The sequence below is a fragment of the Schistocerca cancellata genome, chromosome 1 (assembly GCF_023864275.1).
Source record: "Schistocerca cancellata isolate TAMUIC-IGC-003103 chromosome 1, iqSchCanc2.1, whole genome shotgun sequence".
Classification (NCBI taxonomy): domain Eukaryota; kingdom Metazoa; phylum Arthropoda; class Insecta; order Orthoptera; family Acrididae; genus Schistocerca; species Schistocerca cancellata.
In genome coordinates, this window is record NC_064626.1 from 563945566 (window position 1) to 563966218 (window position 20653).

At 43.4% G+C, this 20653-nt stretch overlaps 1 protein-coding gene across 1 annotated transcript in view; it reads right to left on the reverse strand.

Moving 5' to 3' along the window:
- LOC126181231 (pyridoxine/pyridoxamine 5'-phosphate oxidase-like) overlaps positions 1-20653 on the reverse strand; it is a 228068-nt gene that overhangs the window by 36371 nt on the left and 171044 nt on the right. Inside the window, exon 4 of the mRNA XM_049924754.1 lies at positions 14909-14983. Coding sequence (XP_049780711.1) covers positions 14909-14983 — 75 coding nt within the window. The remainder of the gene's footprint in view (positions 1-14908; positions 14984-20653) is intronic.

Below are 20653 nucleotides of genomic sequence, written 5' to 3' on the forward strand. Positions count from 1 at the left end.
GAATGCTTGTATCGATGATGTTTCGTTGAATGGTGCACACGCTAACACTTGTTGATGTCCAAGCATCGAAATCTACATCAATTTGCGAAAGGGTTGCACTTCTGTCACGTTGAACAATTCTCTTCAGTAGTCGTTGATCTCATTCTTGCAGAATCTTTTTCCGGCCGCAGCGATGTAGGGGATTTGATGTTTTACAGGATTCCTGATATTCACGGTACACTCGTGAAATAGTCGTACGGGAAAATCCCCACTTCATCGATACCTCGTAGATGCTTTGTATCCCATCGCTCGTGCGCCGACTATAACACCACGTTCAAACTCACTCAAATCTTGATGACCTGCCATTGTAGGAGCAGTAACCGATCTAACAAGTGCGCCAGACACTTGTTGCCTTATATAGGTGTTGCCGACCGCAGCGCCGTATTATGCCTTTTTACATATATCTGTATTTGAATGCTCATGCCTATGCCAGTTTCTTTGGCGCTCCTGTGTATTGTTTTCAGGAAAAATACTAATCTATTTTGTTAAGATTATTTAGCACGAGATAGGTATTCTGTCTTTTTTGCACCTATATCGAGTTCTTATAGCTGTCCACACATTAGCAACTTTTTCAGAATTAGTCTGTGTTCGTTGTATGGACCTTAAGAAATTTCTTTGCTGGGCAATCGTAATTTTGTGTCTCGTTTCTCGAACGGTTGTGCGCTTTCATGCAAAACTGGTAGTTAAAACCAGTCACGATACTTGTCTTTATAGGGAACATCGAGATCTGCCGTAAAGTGCCAAATGTGTGCAGAAAAATCTAAGTTTAGGAAAGAAGGCCAGAGTGACAGATTTTTTTATCTGATAGCGTTATTAATGGGACTTATTAACTGCTGTGAGATTAACATCGTTTGATCGTCATCTTGTTTCTATCTGAAGGAGGTGGCCGAATGATGTGTTCCCTCAAGGGACTATGAACTGGTTCGAAGGTGTGCAAAATACGGGAGTTTTTTTTATTTTTATTTTGCAAGGTCGGTAAGATGTTCCTCAAAGAATATTTGTGTTGTTTAGAATAACGAATCTGAAAATACTATGTTGGTATGAGCTGAAATGTAATCGGTACGTGGTGTTCGGCGACCTCCTCTTGTATGCGCAGCTTTCATGTTCGTCTCATGTCGTCAGTTGTTTAATGGCTCCTCGTCCTGTTTGTCCTTAAATCTTGATCTTCAAGGAAATTTCGAGAAATACCACCAGAAATATTTTGTTGAAAATTGTTCGTCGGTTTTATTGCTCTTGACTACTTTGTGTATCATCTACACTCAATTTAAAACACTGATAACTGTGTTGCACTATCAATATTGAAATCATGAAAAATATTGTTTCAGCCCTTATGTGCTATTTGCGATTTCTAAACCAGTGAAAGTGTTGCTTCTTTACTCACAGATGAATCTCAAGGTATTTTATTTTATGGCTTAAGGCATTTTTCTTGCTTCATGTTAAATTACTGCGAATTTCACTGACACGAAGACAAAAATATGTAGCTGGAAATCGCAGACACGTGTAACAGTTCAAAGAGGGTAACAGTAAGAAGATTTATGACGATTACTTCTTCACAGGGAAATGTAACAATTAACAATGTAATTAATTGTCAGGTCCACCTCCGTAGGTGAGTGATCTGTGCAACTGACTGCCACGCGGAGATTTCGGGTTCGATTCCCGGTACTGCCAAGGATTTTTCCTTGGCCCTTGGCCTTCCCCCTCCGAACCGCATCCGATGACTCCATTGGCAGGGGATGACACGGCGGTCGGTCGGTACTGAAGGAGCAGCCTGGAGCTGTGGACGGGATTTACGATAATTGATTGATAATGTACGAAGATGAAGCTACATTGGTTTTCTCAGTTATATCTGCCTACCATCTCCAACTCTATAAGCTGAATTAGAAACATGTATCTAACAGCCTCCAGCACCCCATGTTACTGAGATAGGAACGGCGACGCGTCCTGACACTTGACCACAGAACCATGTACAACGCATGGAGGATGGTCGGAGTTAAACTAAAGACGAACACCTCACTCGATGCTTCGCAGATGCACTCAATGCGATAATCGGAGGAACCATACTAACACATCTACGTCCGTGGACCGGAGTACCATACTGACATTGTTCGGAAGCAAAGTGTATTTTGCTGTTCATGTTGTGTATTCATGACCTGACAGTATTAATAGTAACCTCAGGTTTTTTTCCAGACGGTACAATTATCTTTGCCGGCCGTTGTGACCGAGCGGTTCTAGGCGCTTCAGTCCGGAACCGCGCTGCTGCTACGGTCGCAGGTTCGAATCCTGCCTCGGGCATGGATGTGTGTGATGTCCTTAGGTTAGTTAGGTTCAACTAGTTCTAAGTCTAGGGGACTGATGACCTCAGATGTTAAGTCCCATTTGAACCAATTACCTTTAATGAAGGTGATCTTAATTCAGAATGTTATAAATATCCGTAATTTGGTTTAAATGCTCGGAAATGCAAAAATAGTGTCATAAGACTATAATATCTATGCATTACAAACGGAATGTCATACAAGTACATGTATACAGCACTTTGTAGGGTTATGAAATGGACTGATCTGACACAGAATATTGAACATGTAGAAAGAAGAGCAACACGATAGATCACAGGATTGTGTGATCCTTGGGAGAGTGTCACAAAGATGCCGAAAAATCTGAACTGGCGGACAGTTGCAGATAGACTCTAACTATTCCGCGAAAGCATACTTACGAAGTTTGAAGAACAAGTATTAAGTGAAGATGTACAGTGGCTGGACAAAAAAATACGGAAACACCGCGAGAAATGCGTGCTTGAACGTAAATGAATATGCTAGCCAAGCCTACACGTTTGGCTCTTGTATTTAACCACGAACGGCGCCTGTGCAATGTCTTCAATACGTACACTATGTGATCCAAAGTATCCGGACAGCTGGCTGAAAATGACTTACAAGTTCGTGCAGCCCTCTACCGGTAATGCTGGAATTCAATATGGTGTGGGCCCATCCTTAGCCTTGGTGACAGCTTCCACTCTCGCAGGTGCTGGAAGGTTTCTTGGGGAATGGCAGCCCACCTTTCAAGGAGTGCTGCACTGAGGATAGGTATCGACGTCGATCGATGAGGCCTGGCACGAAATTGGCGTTCCAAAACATCCCAAAGCGGTTCTATAGAATTCAGGTCAGGACTCTGTGCAGGCCAGTCCATTACAGGGATGTTATTGTCGTGTAACCACTCGGCCACAGGCCGTGCGTTATGAACAGGTGCTCGATCGTGTTGAAAGATACAATCGCCATTCCCGAATTGCTCTTCAACAGTGGGAAGCAATAAGGTGCTTAAAACCTCAATGTAGGCCTGTGCTGTGATAGTGCCACGCAAAACAACAAGGGATGCAAGCCCCCTCCATGTAAAACACGATCACACGATAACACCACCGCCTCCAAATTTTACTGTTGGCACTACACACGCTGGCAAATGATGTTCACTGGGCATTCGCCATTCCCACACACTGCCATCGGATCGCCACATTATGTACCGTGCTTCGTCGCGCCACACATTACTTTTTCCACTATTCAATCGTCCAATGTTTACGCTCCTTACACCAAGCGATGTGTCGTTTGGCGTTTACCGACGTGACGTGTGGCTTATGAGCAGCCGCAAGACTATGAAATGCAAGTTTTCTTACCTCCCGCCTAACTGTTTTAGTACTTGCTGTGGATCCTGACGCAGTTTGGAATTTCTGTATGATGGTCTGAAGATGTCTGCCTATTACATGTTTCGACCCTCTTCAAATGTCGGCGGTCTCTGTCAGTCAACGGACGAGGTCGGCCTATACGCTTTTGTGCTGTACGTGTCCCTTCATGTATCCACTTCACTATCACATCGGAAACAGTGGACCTAGGCATGTTTAGGAGTGTGGAAACCTCGCGTACAGGCGTACGACACAAGTGACACCCAATCAACTGTCCAAGTTCGAAGTCCGTGAGTTCCGCGGAGCGCCCCATTCTGCTCTCTCACGATGTCTAATGACTACTGAGGTCGCTGATATGGAGTACATGGCAGTAGGTGGCAGCAGAATGCACCTAATATGAAAAATGTATGTTTTGAGGGGTGTCCGGATACATTTGATCATATGGTGTAGCAACTGTCAGTCGTGCTGAAAACAGTGTTCAAAAAATGGTTCAAATGGCTCTGAGCACTATGGGACTTAACATCTGTGGTCATCAGTCCCCTAGAACTTAGAACTACTTAAACCTAACTAACCTAAGGACATCACACACATCCATGCCCGAGGCAGGATTCGAACCTGCGACCGTAGCAGCCGCGCGGTTCCGGACTGAGCGCCTAGAACCGCTAGACCACCGCGGCCGGCGAAAACAGTGTTGCCTGTAGTTGTAACTGCTACGCGAATTCGAACGTGCGCAAACTGTTCGTGCTCGTATGTTGGGTGCTTCCGTAACCAAGGTAGCCGAAGTGTCTGTTGTTTGAAGATTTGTACTTGGTTCAAATGGCTCTGAGCACTATGGGACTTAACATCTGAGGTCATCAGTCCCCTAGAACTTAGAACTACTTAAACCTAACTAAACTAAGGACATCACACACATCCATGCCCGAGGCAGGATTCGAACCTGCGACCGTAGCGGTCGCACGGTTCCAGACTGAAGCGCCTAGAAGACTTGTACTGCATACAGGGCAAGAAGAAAAACATCATTTGCTAAGTCACAACGCGGACGAAAGTGTGTACTGAACGACCGTGACATACAGTCATTGAAGGGCATTGTGACGAAAAATAAGGAGACGACTGCCGGAAAAGTCACTGCAGAACTTAATGTCACACTCGCGAATCCTGTCAGCACTAAAACAACACAGAGGGAGCTCCATAAACTGGGAATTGCAGTGCGAGCTGCAATTGCAAACCCACTCGTGAGTGACGCAAATGCCCTTAACAGGAAAACGTGCAGCCAAAGTCATAAAACCTTGACAGTGGAGCAATGGAAGAAAGTCATTTGGTCGGATAAGTCTCGTTTCACACTTTTTCCAACTTCTGGCCTGAATTTAAACCCCAAGGGTGAAACATAACGGGGTTTCGGTGATGGTTTTGGCAGCCAATCGTGGTGTTCCATGGACCTCGTGGTTACTCTACAAGATCGAATTACTGCCAAGAATTATGTGATCATTGTGACTAATCAGGTCCATCCCATAGTACAAAGGTTTTTACGCAATCGCGATGCCGTGTATGGTATTGTAAGCACGAGGATGAATTGTCACATCTCCTTTGGCCACCACAGTCAACAGATCGCAGTTTTATTGAGCCTTTGTGGTCGATTCTGGAGAAAAGAGTGCGCGATCGCTATCCATCTCACGATATGTGAACTTGCAGCTATTTTGCAGGAAGAACGGTATAACACTCTACAGGACTTGTAGTTATCCATTCCGAGACGAGTGAAACGTATTTTGAGTCTCAACTGGCCTCTTGCACCGTATTAGGCATGTAAATGTGTTCTATTTTTGGTGTTTCCATATTTTTGTCCAACCTCTGTAGATGAGGTACCTATGGTTTGCCCCCTTAGAGATTGCGAAGACAGTATCAGTCTAATACAGCACGCACAGAGTCGCTAAAATACTCATTCTTCCCGCGAACCATATGCGAACGGAACAGGAAGTAATCCCAAAGAACGTTTCCGCCCGGCTAGCCGCGCACTGTAACGCGCTGCTTCTCGAGCGGGAAGGTGTACCGGTCGCCGGCAGGAATCCTCCTGGCGGATTAATGTCGAGATCCGGTGTGCCGGCCAGCCTGCGAATGGTTTTTAAGGCGGTTTTCCATGTACCTCGGCGATTGCGGGCTGGTTCCCCTTATTCCGCCTCAGAGATTGCTATGCAAACACTGTCTCCACATAGGCGTACGCCATAATTACTGTACCACACAAACATTTGGCGTTACACTGGGCCTGGTGTGAGACGTTCCCGGGGGCGGTCCACTGGAGGCCGAACCGCACAATAACCCTGGGTTCGGTGTGGGGCGGCGGTGGGGTGGGTGGACTGCTGTGTCAACCACTGAGGGTTACGGCGAGACGAAGCTCTCCGTCGTTTCTAGATCCCCGGTTTAATACATACATACAATCCCAAGAACACGTGGTACTCTCTGTGTTGTAGTTAACAGTGATTTGCAGAGTATATGTGTAGTAGGAGTGATACATTGTCTTGCTTAAATAGTCCAGTGAAACTGTTAGAAAAAAGCCTATATCTTGCAAAAGGTGGGGTAGAAGATTTACTTTTCTTAACTCGTTCATATTGTTGGAAAGGTTAGAAAACCAAGTTTTGCCAACAAAATTTCTCTTGGGAAAACTTTCTGCAGTCAAAAAACTTCGAAAATTTCGGACTTTTTTCAGTTTTTTCAAAATATCTCAGTTTCATTTGCTCCTATCGCTTTGACGTCTATTTTCTTTTTTAAAGAGCTCAAAATTCTCTACAAATTTAATTCTTAGCATTTTTTTCTACTCCCAGTATCTAAGGCGCTACAGCGCGTCAAAAAATACCAATTTCTCAAATTTCAAGCAAAGTGCAAATTACCTAATTTTTTAACACTGTTATTTCAGTTTCTATTTGTGTAGTATGAACATATTACTCATCATGTTATTCATTGGAATTTACCATCTCACTCTGCTGCAGGGCCAGGACAAACAGCATCATATTCAGTAATTGCGAACACATTCACGTCGGATTACGTGAAGTTTATTTGTGTTACAATATGTAATACGATTTCATGCGGGTGCCGTACATTTTCTAAAGTTGATTGACGTTAATGATCAGTTATAAGAAAAAGTATGTAGGAATTGTTCTTTAGCGGACAAAAGCGTATTTACTCTTTGGCGGGCGGAAGGCGATTATCTCTGGTGATTGTTCACAGCGCGCTGACAGCTATTAGCACACAGCAATAAGGGTCCTACAGTTTGGAGTCGCTTCCACTCAGTATATGTTGCGGTGCTGAATATGAGTATGTCTGACATGAATTTGTGTTTCATTTGCGAAAAAACTGTGGTGAGTGGTGGACGCAAGGTGAAAAAGAAAGAACTGACCACACTTATCGATTGTAGTGCTAAACGCAGGGAGTCTGCTCACACCCGTTTTTTGAAAACGCTCAGTGAAGTGATGGTGCATGAAGCATGCTACAAGAAGTACATTAATCAGAGAATGATAGCAGCTAGCCTTCGACATCCTCAGGAACCAACAGGCGTGCTACGTCGGTCGCAGGAAAAAGGTAAGTTCAATTTCAAAGAGAAATGTTTCTTATGTGCAAAAGGGAATTCTTATGACTTTTTAACCAAGCAGTTAAGATTGCCATACGCCAAACGAAATTTTGTTTACAATGTAATGAAATTGGAAGTGCAATCGACAGTATTAGAACAGGCTAAACGACGTGGTGATGAATTTGGTAAACAAGTGATAGAGCGGATTCAAAATGTAAATGATTTGGTTGCTGCAGATGGGTGGTACCACAGATTTTGCTGCAGAAAGTTCTTTCACCGTGTTTCAGCTACTGGACAGAAACGAGGTTACCAACCTGCAACACAAGTAGATAAAGGCATGGAGGCTATATTTGCCTACCTGGAAACCAATACGGAAGGACGTCAGTTTTCTATGGACGATCTGTTAGAGCAAATACCCACATCACCTCGTCCTGATATTCGAACTGTCAAGGCTCGCCTTTTCCAGAAATATGGCGACGATGTGGTGATAGCTGAAACAGCTTCAAAGCCAGCAGTCGTATGTTTCAAGAATGTTGGGCACCGACTACTCAGTGAAAACTTGTACACCAAAAGTAATTCAGATCCTCAGCAAGAAAGACTACGAATCGTCAAAGCAGCTGCAAATATCATATTAGACGATATAAGATCAGTAGTGTAAGATGTAAAACAGTACCCTCCCTCTGATAATTTTTTATGTGATGTAGAGTCTGTCACACCAGAATCTGTAAGATTGCTCTTTGAAACTATAATTTTGAAACACAAGCGGTCTCCCAGAAAATGGGGGAAAATATGTGTTTCTGTTGCTCACGCACTCATGAGTGCTGCGAGGGCACGTTCATTTATCTTATCACTTTTGACTGCTATTAGCGCATACTTGTACCGGAAGTTTGGCTCAAAACATCTCATCCAGGTTTTGTCTTCCCTTGGCTTTCCAGCATCTTATACGGAAGCTGCCCTATTGGAAGTGTCGTCAGTCCTTCTGCTTGACAACGAAAGACAACGAAGTGACGCATTTTGCCAATTTGTGTTTGATAATGCAGATTTCAATGTAAACAACCTAGATGGAACTGGTATTTTTCATGCAATGGGAGGTATAATGTGTGTTACTCCTCATGATGCATTGCTTCCTCAGAAAAATATTAAAAAGTTGAATCATCGTCCCTCAGCTCAACTTGTTAGTGAAGCCGGAAAAAATGACATACAGACGTTCCACAGAACACAAGTTGGAGGGCTGAAGGCTATAAAAATTGAAGATTTGGACATAATTGCTCCTGCAAAAGGTCGTCATCTCAACAGCGGAAATTACGTGGTTATATTGTAAATGGTCTCAGAATGCAGTAGTTTCAGGATGGAATGGTTACATGGAACGCTTGACGGCATTCAAAGAATATGAACGTTCGAAAATAAAGTGTCTTCCATTTCTTAACTCATCACCAACCCATTATGACACCATATATACTGCTCTGATGATAGCTAGAGATGCATGTAAAAGACATAATCAGACTACATGCTTTGTCACATTTGATCAGCCTTTCTATTGGAAGGCAAGGGATATTGTGGAGATTGACCTTCCTGAATTTCATAGTGTGGAGGTCCGACTTGGAGGTTTCCATTTCCTTATGTCGTTCATGGGATGTATCGGTATGATCATGGGTGGAAGTGGATTAAAGGACTTATTTGGTGTAATATTCGCTGAAAATATAGTTGAAAAGATTTTGTCAGGACAGGCATATTCCAGGGCTGTGCGAGCGCATTTATTGTGTCACCTTGCTTTGGCCTGTCAAGTGTGGGATCACACTGAACTAACAGAAGATGAACGTGGGACATTGAATGACTTGTCTTCTCCTTGTGGTGAGTCAGAACTGTCAGTTGGCCAGGATACCAGTGTTCTTGGGGAACATGTCATAAAAAAATTTGTAACTGCCCTGAAAACGATTGAAAGTAAGGGACCCACAGCAAAATTATGAGTTCAGTACTACAAGATGGTCACTCTCATGAAACAATTTATTGAAGCGGATCAATCAGGCAGTTGGAAACTTCATCTTGAAAGCGTGCGAAAAATGCTTCTCTAGTTCCATTCAGCTGGACATTTTATGTACGCTAAAAGTGGCCACCTCTACTTACAGGATATGTTGAGACTCGAGGAAAAAATGGATTTATCAGAATATGAGAAGTTCACAACGAAAGGATATTTTACAATCCGGCGATCAGAAAAGTATTGGTCAGGGGTTCCTTCTGACATGACTATAGAACAAACATTGGTGAGAACCATGAAGAGTTCTGGAGGACTTACTTCTGGCCGAGGAATTACGGATAGTGTATTAACCAGATGGACACTGGGTATGATTCACATGCAGGACATTTGTGAAGAAATTGAGACGTATTGCGAAGTGAGCGCAGTAACATCAGAACAGCATGTAGATGCAAGAAGTTGTCGCATCGAACGAGATGGCATAGACTTGCGTAAGCTTCGTGATTGGTTTTCAGTGCACCCTCCCATCCCTGAAAGTCATTTTATAATGTCTGTCAGCAGTGGTGTTGTCGGAACAGAGGATGTTAATGGTCATATGTGTCACGAAGAGGGGGGAAAAGGCGTGAAAAGAATAGTTGGTGACAATTTCCACGATATAAAGTTCCGTAGAAAAGATAAAGTTGTGACTCTCCTTTCTGCGTTCAATTCTGTAAAATCTGGGAGTACTAAAATTACTCCTGTTGATCCTTTAACTCTTTTCCAAAGTATTTGTTTAATGAAACAAAGTGAAGAAGAGTTAAAAGCCTTCCTGAAATATGAACTCGCTCCTTACCCAATGTCCCTTTTCTCAGAAAAAGGCATGCGAAAAGGAACAAAATCATCATTCTACAATGCCTTCGTTCCAGTGAAAGATGTGAAGTCAGGTGGACCGAGTAAATTTTTTGTCATTGATGGAGGGTACCTTATCCACAAAGTGACTTGGACTCGAAATGTTTGCTTCAAGTCAATAGTCCAAAGCTATGTTTCTTACCTGCAACGTCATTTTGGATCTCAATTTGCTATTGTATTTGATGGGTATCCATGTGAGGGAGACAAATGTAGCACAAAGAATGCTGAGATGATTCGTAGGTCCAAAAAACATTCTTTGGTTGACGTTGTGGTTGAATCAGAGATGGTGAACCAAGTCCCTCAGGACAAGTTCTTGTACAACGAACGAAACAAGATGTGTTTGATCACTCTTCTTAAAAAGGAATTTCTGTAGTGTAGCATTGAAGTGCACCAGGCACAAGAAGATGCTGACGTTATGATTGTAGCATCCGCCATTTCAAGAACCAAAGATTTTGGAAGTGTTGTCATTGTAGGAGAAGATGTTGACCTGCTTGCGCTCATGACCGGTTTGGGGCAAGGTATTGAAAACCTATTTTTCTTAAAGCCAGGAAGAGGAATTGCAGAAGACAAGTGGTTTTCCATTGCATCTTACAAGTTTGACAGTGAATATATTCTGTTCACTCACGCCTTTAGCGGATGTAATACAACATCCGCTTTTTTTGGTCAAGGAAAAATTAAGTGCTGCAATATTGTTGCGAAAAATGAACACCTAACCTCAGCGCTTTGCACGTTCAATAAACCACATACTACCCGTGAAGAAATAATAACAGCAGGAGAACAGGTTACTATCGCATTGTATAGTGGAGGTGTCAGCAGTTCCCACACACTAGACCATCTGCGGTACCAGCTATTCGCCAAGTCTGCCACAAAAAGCAAACTGAATCTTGCACGGTTGCCACCTACACGAGATGCTGCACAACATCATTCGTTGCGGACTTACCAACTAGTCCAAAGTTGGATGGGAAACTGGAAACCTCCTGAGAAATGGGGCTGGAATCACAGTGACCACGGTCCAATACCCGTTATAATGAGCCAAGATCCAGCACCTGAAGCACTTCTTCACATTGTTTAATGTCATGCAAGCTGAACTGTGGCGGAGTGTGCTCCTGCAGAAAAGCGGGTTTGAAATGTTCTTCAATTTACAAGAAATGTATTGGGGTCAACTGTGAAAACGTGCCAAAATTTTTATATGAAGACAATGAAGAAGATGTTATGGAGGATGTTGAGGAAACCGCTGACGAAATCAACGAACTTACTTAGGCTGACTCGCTGTTTAAAGAAGAGGTCAATCTGGGATCAACTCTATGTACAGACCCTGAATCCGTAACTCAAGGTGTTTCTGGTGACACTGAGGAACCTGGCCCATCAAAAGGTTGGAAGTGATGCTCATATCTGTCTCAGGTGTGATATTACAAGTATTACACACCCAGAACTGTCAACATTTTTTAGTAACTGACAATGCATTTTAATTGTAATAAAGCTACTTATTTTTAATGTCAACTGTGTGGCTTTTATACACAAGAATAATTACCTACCTAATTACGTTGCCTATTGCAGCTAATAATAGTTCGGATTCCTGAGACAATTTATTTTGTGTGCGTGTGTATTTGTGTGTGTGTGTGTGTGTGTGTGTGTCCGTGTCTCTTAATGATGTATTTTTATATTTATAGTTTTACAAATACCAGGGCTGAGGTGGGCCATAGCGAACTTCAGGTAGTGACGTAAGAATCACAATAGTTGGGTGTCCAGCAATCCTTATGTTGCATGCAGAGAAATTGAATACCTGAAAGTGAGGTGGTAAATTCAAACATATAACATGATGTATAATGTATTTATACTACACAAACAGAAACTGAAAAAATAGTGTTCAAAAATAAGGTGTCTTGGCACTATGCTCAAAATTTGAAAAATTGATATTTTTTGAGGCGCTGTAGCGCCTTAGATATTGGGAGTAGAAAAAATGGCAAGAATCAAATTTGTAGAGAATTTTGTGTTCTTAAAAAAAAATAGACGTTAAAGCGATAGGAGCAAATAAACTGAGATATTTTGAAAAAACTGAAAAAAGGCAGAAATCTTCCAAGTTTTTTTAACTACAGAAAGTTTTCCCAAAGCGAAATTTTGTTGGCAAAACTCAGTTTTCTAATCTTTACAACCACATGAACGAGTTGAAAAAACAAACTCTTCTACCCCACCTTTTGCAAGGTATATCTGCTATCTGACTGGACTAAAACTACAAATCATTTGGAATGAGCAGCAGGCTACCAAAGGAATACAAATGATCTGACATGAATTACTGCATTTTTCTCCGGTGTAAGACAATGGTAAACTTACCCATTGCAATATCTATCTCTATTTCCGTTGCTCACAAGCGTATCGAGACATGAAAGTTTTCCACAGTTAAAGAAAATTAACGAATGGATCATCTTCACCCGTTCACTCAAGCGTGTCACAAGCTGTAATTTGCGACCTTCTTTATGTGTATTGCCGAAGGTGGAAAGAGCCATCTATTCGAGAATTTCAAATTCAAGTCTTAAATTCGAAACTGATGATATGATAGACAAACGGCAAGAAGATAGTTTTACACCGATAACTTTAACCAGGAAATTACTTGTTGACACCGCTGTTTGTTGATGACTAACAGTAAGGACACAGTTCGGAAGGTCATTTACAGATTAAATAAAATTTAACAATCTCGACACAAAAAACAGAAGCCAAGGCTTTTAAAGATCAAGATCTGGTCGCAAAGAAAATTCTAATAAACCGTCAAAAAATAGAGACTGATTGAATTCAGTTTTTTGGGAGATAAAGAAGATGAATGAATTCAAGTTCTTAGGAAATACTATCTTTTCACAAACGTAAAATACCTACCGAAAAAAGTGAAAGATTCAGTTACATTAATGAGACAAAATACAGAACACTGAATAGAAAGCTGAGGACAGAGATCTTAATAACTTCTAGAAAACAAAGACAATACCAATTATAGTCTATGAAATGAACCCAGAATAAAATCTGCGGAAATGTTTTTCAGAATAGTACGCTACTGGCCAGTAAAATTGCTACACCAAGAAGAAACGCAGATGATAAGCGGGTATTCATTGGACAAATATATTATACTAGAACTGACATGTGATTACATTTTCACGCGATTTGGGTGCATAGATCCTGAGAAATCAGTACCCAGAACAACCACCTCTGGCCGTAATAACGGCCTTGATACGCCTGGGCATTGAGTGAAACAGAGCTTGGATGGCGTGTACAGGTACAGCTGCCCATGCAGCTTCAACACGATACCACAGTTCATCAAGAGTAGTGACTGGCGTATCGTGACGAGACAGTTGCGCGGCCACCATTGACCAGACGTTTTCAATTGGTGAGAGATCTGGAGAATGTGCTGACCAGGGCAGCAGTCGAACATTTTCTGTATCCAGAAAGGCCAGTACAGGACCTGCAACATGTGGTCGTGCATTATCCTGCTGAAACGTACGGTTTCGCAGGGATCGAATGAAGGGTAGAGCCACGGTCGTAACACATCTGAAATGTAACGTCCACTGTTCAAAGTGTCGTCAATGCTAACAAGAGGTGACCGAGACGTGTAACCAATGGCACCCCATACCATCACGTCTGGTGATACGCCAGTATGGCGATGAGGAATACACGCTTCCAATGTGCGTTCACCGCGATGTCGCCAAACACGGATGCGACCATCATGATGCTCTAAACAGAACCTGGATTCACCCGAAAAAATGACGTTTTGCCATTCGTGCACCCAGGTTCGTCGTTGAGTACACCATCGCAGGCGCTCCTGTCTGTGATGCAGCGTCAAGGGTAACCGCAGCCATGGTCTCCGAGCTGATAGTCCATGCTGCTGCAAACGTCGTCGAACTGTTCGTGCAGATGGTTGTCGTCTTGCAAACGTCCCCATCTGTTGACTCAGGGATCGAGACATGGCTACACGATCCGTTAGAGCCATGCGGATAAGATGCCTGTCATCTCGACTGCTAGTGATACGAGGCCGTTGGGATCCCGACGGCGTTCCGTATTAGCCTTCTGAACCCACCGATTCCATATTCTGCTAACAGTCATTGCATCTCGACCAACGCGAGCAGCAATGTCGCGATACGATAACCGCAATCGCGATAGGCTACAATCCGACCTTTATCAAAGTCGGAAACGTGATGGTACGCATTTCTCCTCCTTACACGAGGCATCACAACAACGTTTCATCAGGCAACGCCGGTCAACTGCTGTTTGTGTATGAGAAATTGGTTGGAAACTTTCCTCATGTCTGCACGTTGTAGGTGTCGCCACCGGCGCCAACCTTGCGTGAATGCTCTGAAAAGCTAATCTATTGCATATCACAGCATCTTGTTCCTGTCGGTTAAATTTCGCGTCTGTAGCACATCATCTTCGTGGTGTAGCAATTTTAATGGCCAGTAGTGTAGCTGGCTGTAGACTATCTAATATGATAAGGAGCACAACAATCAGACAAGAATTAGGAGTGAAAAGCACAAATGAAGCAACCACATAATGTATAAATAAATGGAGAGATTGTGTAACAACAATGAAAAGAGAGTCATAAAATAAACTGAATTATCGACCAACAGGGAAAAACATCAATAGACACACCAACAGGGAAGTAGAGAGGTCAACTACAAATTAATCACAGACAATACGATCACTAAACAAGAAATCGTATCAGGAAAATGCATAACAGCTGAAAAATTGCAAATCTGAACCTAAAAGATGACGCCACAGGTGTGCGGCTGTCGCGTGCACTGCGGCTACCCACCTGCCTGTTGACCGTCCGGCCCTCGTCGTCCACGTAGCACCAGAGGAACACCATCGCCCCAGACGGAACTTCGGCCTGCGAACACATTCAGAATGACTCCATAAATTACGGGCTTTATTAAGTACAGACGGCAATAGTAGTATTTACAGAAAGTTCTTTATGGACAATGAAATCACACCCTTCGTGCAAACAGCTGAAAAGATAGTTCGTGTGGACCTATATATATATACAACTTCACTGGTTGAAAAAATATGTGAAGCACCCGGAAGACATAGACGTATATCAGTGTGACTTCGTACATGTAAGAATCAACATGGATTCCGGAAGCAGCGATCGTGTGAGACCAAACTCGCTTTACGTGTTCATGAGACCCAGAAAATATTAGATACAGGCTCCCAGGTAGATGCCATTTCCCTTGACTTCCGGAAGGCGTTCGATACAGTTCCGCACTGTCGCCTGGTAAACAAAGTAAGAGCCAACGGAATATCAGACCAGCTGTGTGGCTGGATTGAAGAGTTTTTAGCAAACAGAACACTGCATGTTGTTCTCAATGGAGAGACGTCTGCAGACGTTAAAGTAACCTCTGGCGTGCCACAGGGGAGTATTATGGGATCAGGGACCATTGCTTTTCACAATATATATAAATGACCTAGTAGATAGTGTCGGAAGTTCCATGCGGCTTTTCGCGGATGATGTTGTAGTATACAGAGAAGTTGCAGCATTAGAAAATTGCAGCGAAATGCAGGAAGATCTGCAGCGGATAGGCACTTGGTGCAGGGAGTAGCAACTGACCCTTAACACAGACAAATGTAATGTATTGCGAATACATAGAAAGAAGGATCCTTTTTTGTATGATTATATGATAGCGGAACAAACACTGGTAGCAGTTACTTCTGTAAAATATCTAGGAGTATGCGTAAGGAACGATTTGAAGTAGAATGATCATATAAAATTAATTGTTGGTAAGGCGGGTGCCAGGTTGAGGTTCATTGGGAGAGTCCTTAGAAAATGTAGTCCATCAACAAAGGAGGTGGCTTACAAAACACTCGTTCGACCTATACTTGAGTGTTGCTCATCAGTGTGGGATCCGTATCAGGTCGGCTTGATAGAGGAGATAGAGAAGATCCAAAGAAGAGAGGCGCGTTTCGTCACAGGGTTATTTGGTAAGCGTGATAGCGTTACGGAGATGTTTAGCAAACTCAAGTGGCAGACTCTGCAAGAGAAGCGCTCTGCATCGCGGTGTAGCTTGCTGTCCAGGTTTCGAGAGGGTGCGTTTCTGGATGAGGTATCGAATATGTTGCTTCCCCCTACTTATACCTCCCGAGAAGATCACGAACGTAAAATTAGAGAGATTCGAGCGCGCACGGAGGCTTTCTGGCAGTCGGTCTTCCCGCGAACCGTGCGCGACTGGAACAGGAAAGAGAGGTAATGACAGTGGCACGTAAAGTGCCCTCCGCCACACACCATTGGGTGGCTGGCGGAGTATAAATGAAGATGTAGATGTACACACCATTGGCGAGCATTTACATGATAAGAGTAGCAATTCTCGGTGACAGGAAGAACAGCCACTGGAGTGCATTAGTGTTGTTGGTACGAGTGTTGTTACCAGGCATAGGAGGGTATGTTAGAGGAGTGACCAGCAGCACATGTTGAGTGATCACTATGAAGGACACGTAGATGCCGCGTAATCGTGTGAGACAGGGTTGACAGCACCAGACTGGGGTCTCATTGTGAATGTTCGTCCAGGCGGCAAGTCGATTCGCGCAGTATCCAGATTTGTGGGACATCCATATGTTACACTGGTCCGATGTTGAATTGCATGGGAACGTTAAGGCAGGCATACTAGTCGTCAAGTTTCCGGTCGACCACCCTACACATCTGCGCCTTCCATAGGAGAACAATAATGGACTGCCTGCAACAGTCTGTATCATCCTGCATCCCTGGCGCGAGACTAGCAGAAACCGGTCTAGGGAATTACCGCCTCGTTTAGGATACCGTTAACACCACAGCACAAACGGACGCATTTGGAATCGTACTGCCGCTGGGAAGCGTGAACTGCTAATGAATAGCGCGTCTCTTCGTGTTCAGCTACGAAGCTCGGTTGTGCACTACCCTGGATAACCATCGCTGGCGAGTACAGTGGCAACCTGGTAGTGCTTCATTTCTTCCAATGTTTTGGAGAGGTAGAGCTGTGTTAGTGCTGTTGTGCCGTCAGGGTTCCGTCCGATCACTATCAACCGTGATGTGAAGTCATACTTGATAGCTCTGTAGATGACAGTGATGATGGCGATGTTTGGTTTATGGGGCGCTCAACTGCGCGGTCATCAGCGTACGTACAAAGTCCCAATTTTGACACTGACCATTTTTTTTCGCAGTCCAATCTAGCCACTGTCACGAATGATGATAATGATGAAATGATGAGGACAACACAAACACCGAGTCCCCGAGCAAGGACAATCCCCAACCCGGTCTGGAATCGAACCTGGGACCCCGTGGTCCAGAGGCAGCGGACACACAGTGACAGTGATTGAGGGTACCCTGACGGCGGTATGTCACGGACAACTTGGGTGTTCAAGTCTTACCTCTTACGGGACAGCATAATGGTGCCAGTTTTCAATAGGATAATGTTCGTCCACACATGGCACGTGTCTCTATGAACTATGAGCGATGCTGAGGTGCTCCCGTGGCCACCAAGACACCCAGATCTGACCCTGAAAGAACATGTGCGGATCCAGAGCGGACTCGACTCCATCCCACTGCCACTATCCAGGATATCGAGGATCAGTTACAACTGCTTTCGAGCGTCTTGCTTAAAAGAGGAAACAACAGCTTTATGACCCACTTCCAAATGGAATTAATGCAGGCATCCAAGCCAGAGGGAGTGAAACTTTATACTGATAAGTGGACTTATACCGCCAAGTTGTCCGCCTGCTTAGCTGGGTGGTAACGTGCTTTCCTACCATATACTGGGCCCGTGTTCGATTCCCTGCCGGGTTGGAGATTTTTCTCCGCTCGTGGTCTGGGTGTTGTGTTGTCCTCATCATAATTTTATCCTCATCATCGGCCGCAAGTCTCCCAATGTGGGGCCGATTGAAATAAGACTTGCACTTGGCGCCCGAACCCGAATGGGGCCTCACGACCAACAATGCCATACGATCGTTCCATTTTCATCGCCAAGTTCTTTGTAGATCGTCTTGGTTTTGTAATCACATACCCTGTCAACCCGTCGTTTCATTTCGTTTATTCCTCCCCTTCTAGTTGCTTCATTTGTATAATAATTGTGAAGTCCTGGCACATCTCATCCAAACTATGGGAAGAACTTCAGCAAAACTGTAGTGGAGTAAACCAGACCTAACTAACGGTGCAACTCAGTACATTAGGAATTTGGTGCTTACGTTTACTGAATGCATATAACAATCACTTGTTATCAGCAAATAAGGCACAACTTTAACAGAGACGAGGTACAACATTTTGCGTCTGATTTAACTCAAGCAATAAGAAATGTGTACCTCCACTGATTCTCAAATATATAACATACGATAAATGAAAGCAGTACTCATTTGTGGGCGGAGCTACTGAAACAGAACTTATATGTTAGACCACAGAAATGTGGAAAATCGTGTAACGATCTTATTGTGACAGTAATAACGGTACAGTACTTATTGAGTAACCGTCCGAGCAACATAATGTGAATGCTCACGTATTCACGTATAGCTGACTGTAGGAAAAGCAGACCACAGGCTGAGATTTTAAGAAAATGTAATTCATACGCGTCATAAGGGGCTTGGAAAACACTTGTTCGGCAGACGTTTATCAGGTAGCATTAGTAGGCGAGTAGAGAAGATACGAACCAAGAGCGGTGCGTTTCGTCACAGGAGATAGTTTAATAAGCGTGAGAGCTTTACGAAGATGGTTATCAAACTCCTTTTCCGGACACTACAAGAGAGGCGTTGTGCATCATGGAGACGTTTACTGTTAAACCTCTGAGAGCGTAAGTTGCAAGGAGAGTCGGGCAAAATATTCACTCCCACATACCCTGTCAGTCCAAAAAGTTTCGACACTACATCAATAAAAAAGATAAACCTTAAGGGGATGATTTTAATGTTTCAGGTGTTCCACATAGTCTGTCCCACTTGAGTACAAAGCACAGAGCGTTCATACAACGAATTGAAACTGTGAGAAAAGCCCTTATTTAGAACGCTTTTCAACTGTCGCGTCACATTAGCTTGAATGTGGAATATGTCGTCAAAGCGTTGATCCTTCATGCGAATTTCTGTATTTTGTCGTTTTCTGGCAGGCTCGTATTGATAACACCAAGTCTCGTCGGCTGTGATTATTTGTCCCAGAAATGAACTGTCCGCGTTTTGCATTTCAATCCAGTAACAGCAGGCATTCACGTTTCGTCGTTTTTGTAAGGGAGTCGATGTATGCTGGGCAAACTTTGCACATACTTTTTTGTTCTTCAGAACATTCTGGATGATGTCGTGAACACTTTATTTTGAGAAAATACTGCATTGCGATTTGTTACATAACAACTTGACACAGTGCGACCGCACGTCGGCTACTTGCATCGGAATGGTTGGATGCACTTCTGTTGTTTACTGTGGTGTCACCGCCAGACACCACACTTGCTAGGTGGTAGCCTTTAAATCGGCCGCGGTCCGCTAGTATACGACGGACCCGCGTGTCGCCACTGTCAGTGATTGCAGACCGAGCGCCGCCACACGGCAGGTCTAGAGAGACGTCCTAGCACTCGCCCCAGTTGTACAGCCGACGTTAATAGCAATGGTTCACTGACAAATTACGCTCTCATTTGCCGAGACGATAGTTAGCATAGCCTTCAGCTACGTCATTTGCTACGACCTAGCAAGGCGCCGTATTCAATTGATATTTATCTTGTGAAGCATGTACAGTCAAGAGCAGGCGCGGCTCGTGGTTTCTATACTGGGGAAGGCTGCGGCATTTATCGATCGGAGCCAACATAGACCTCGGGTTATGCTGCAGATTAGTCTGACATAACAACTAAGAATTCAGGGGGAGGGGGGTGGGCAGATCACTTCTCTACCCATAATTTTACGTACTGTATCTTCTATAATCAGGTATTAAATATCATTAGAAGCTAACTTCGAGTTACAATCTTTGGTTAGTGTTTTTATACGTCATAATTACATTTTCTGACACTTTGCAGCAAATCATATGAAAGACGCGTCTCGGAGAGATCTTTAATGCGATGAATGTTAACTTTGCGGCTGCTTAATATTTTTGGTGTTTTCATATCTAAACTTAAGGCGTTTATTGTGGTTTACCTCCAAAGCTCGAAGTTTACGAGTTCACATGACGATACTGTGATGTTTTGGTGACGTCACAGGTCTTGTGCTGTGATTGCGTGGCATGAGCAATCCGTGGAACTGTCATATTAATTCACATGTTTGAGAAGCGAACAGTTCGTATTTATTGTGTATTATGAAAATATGCATTTATGTGAAATAGCACACTAAAGATCTCTCCAAAATACGTCATTTTTAGTACGGTTTGTTGTGCTAAAGTACACAAAATGTGACACTGTAGCGCAACACACTGTACCGGTACCAAAAGTGATTCGTTTCGGAAAATGTCATCACGTTTATGACTGGCTAAACATGACACTACCCATTTTTACTCACTTCACTTAATAGGCTAAGTAGGACTTAATATAAAGAAATTACCTCTAATCAATTATGAATGCACTTTTGCTTACTTCAATTC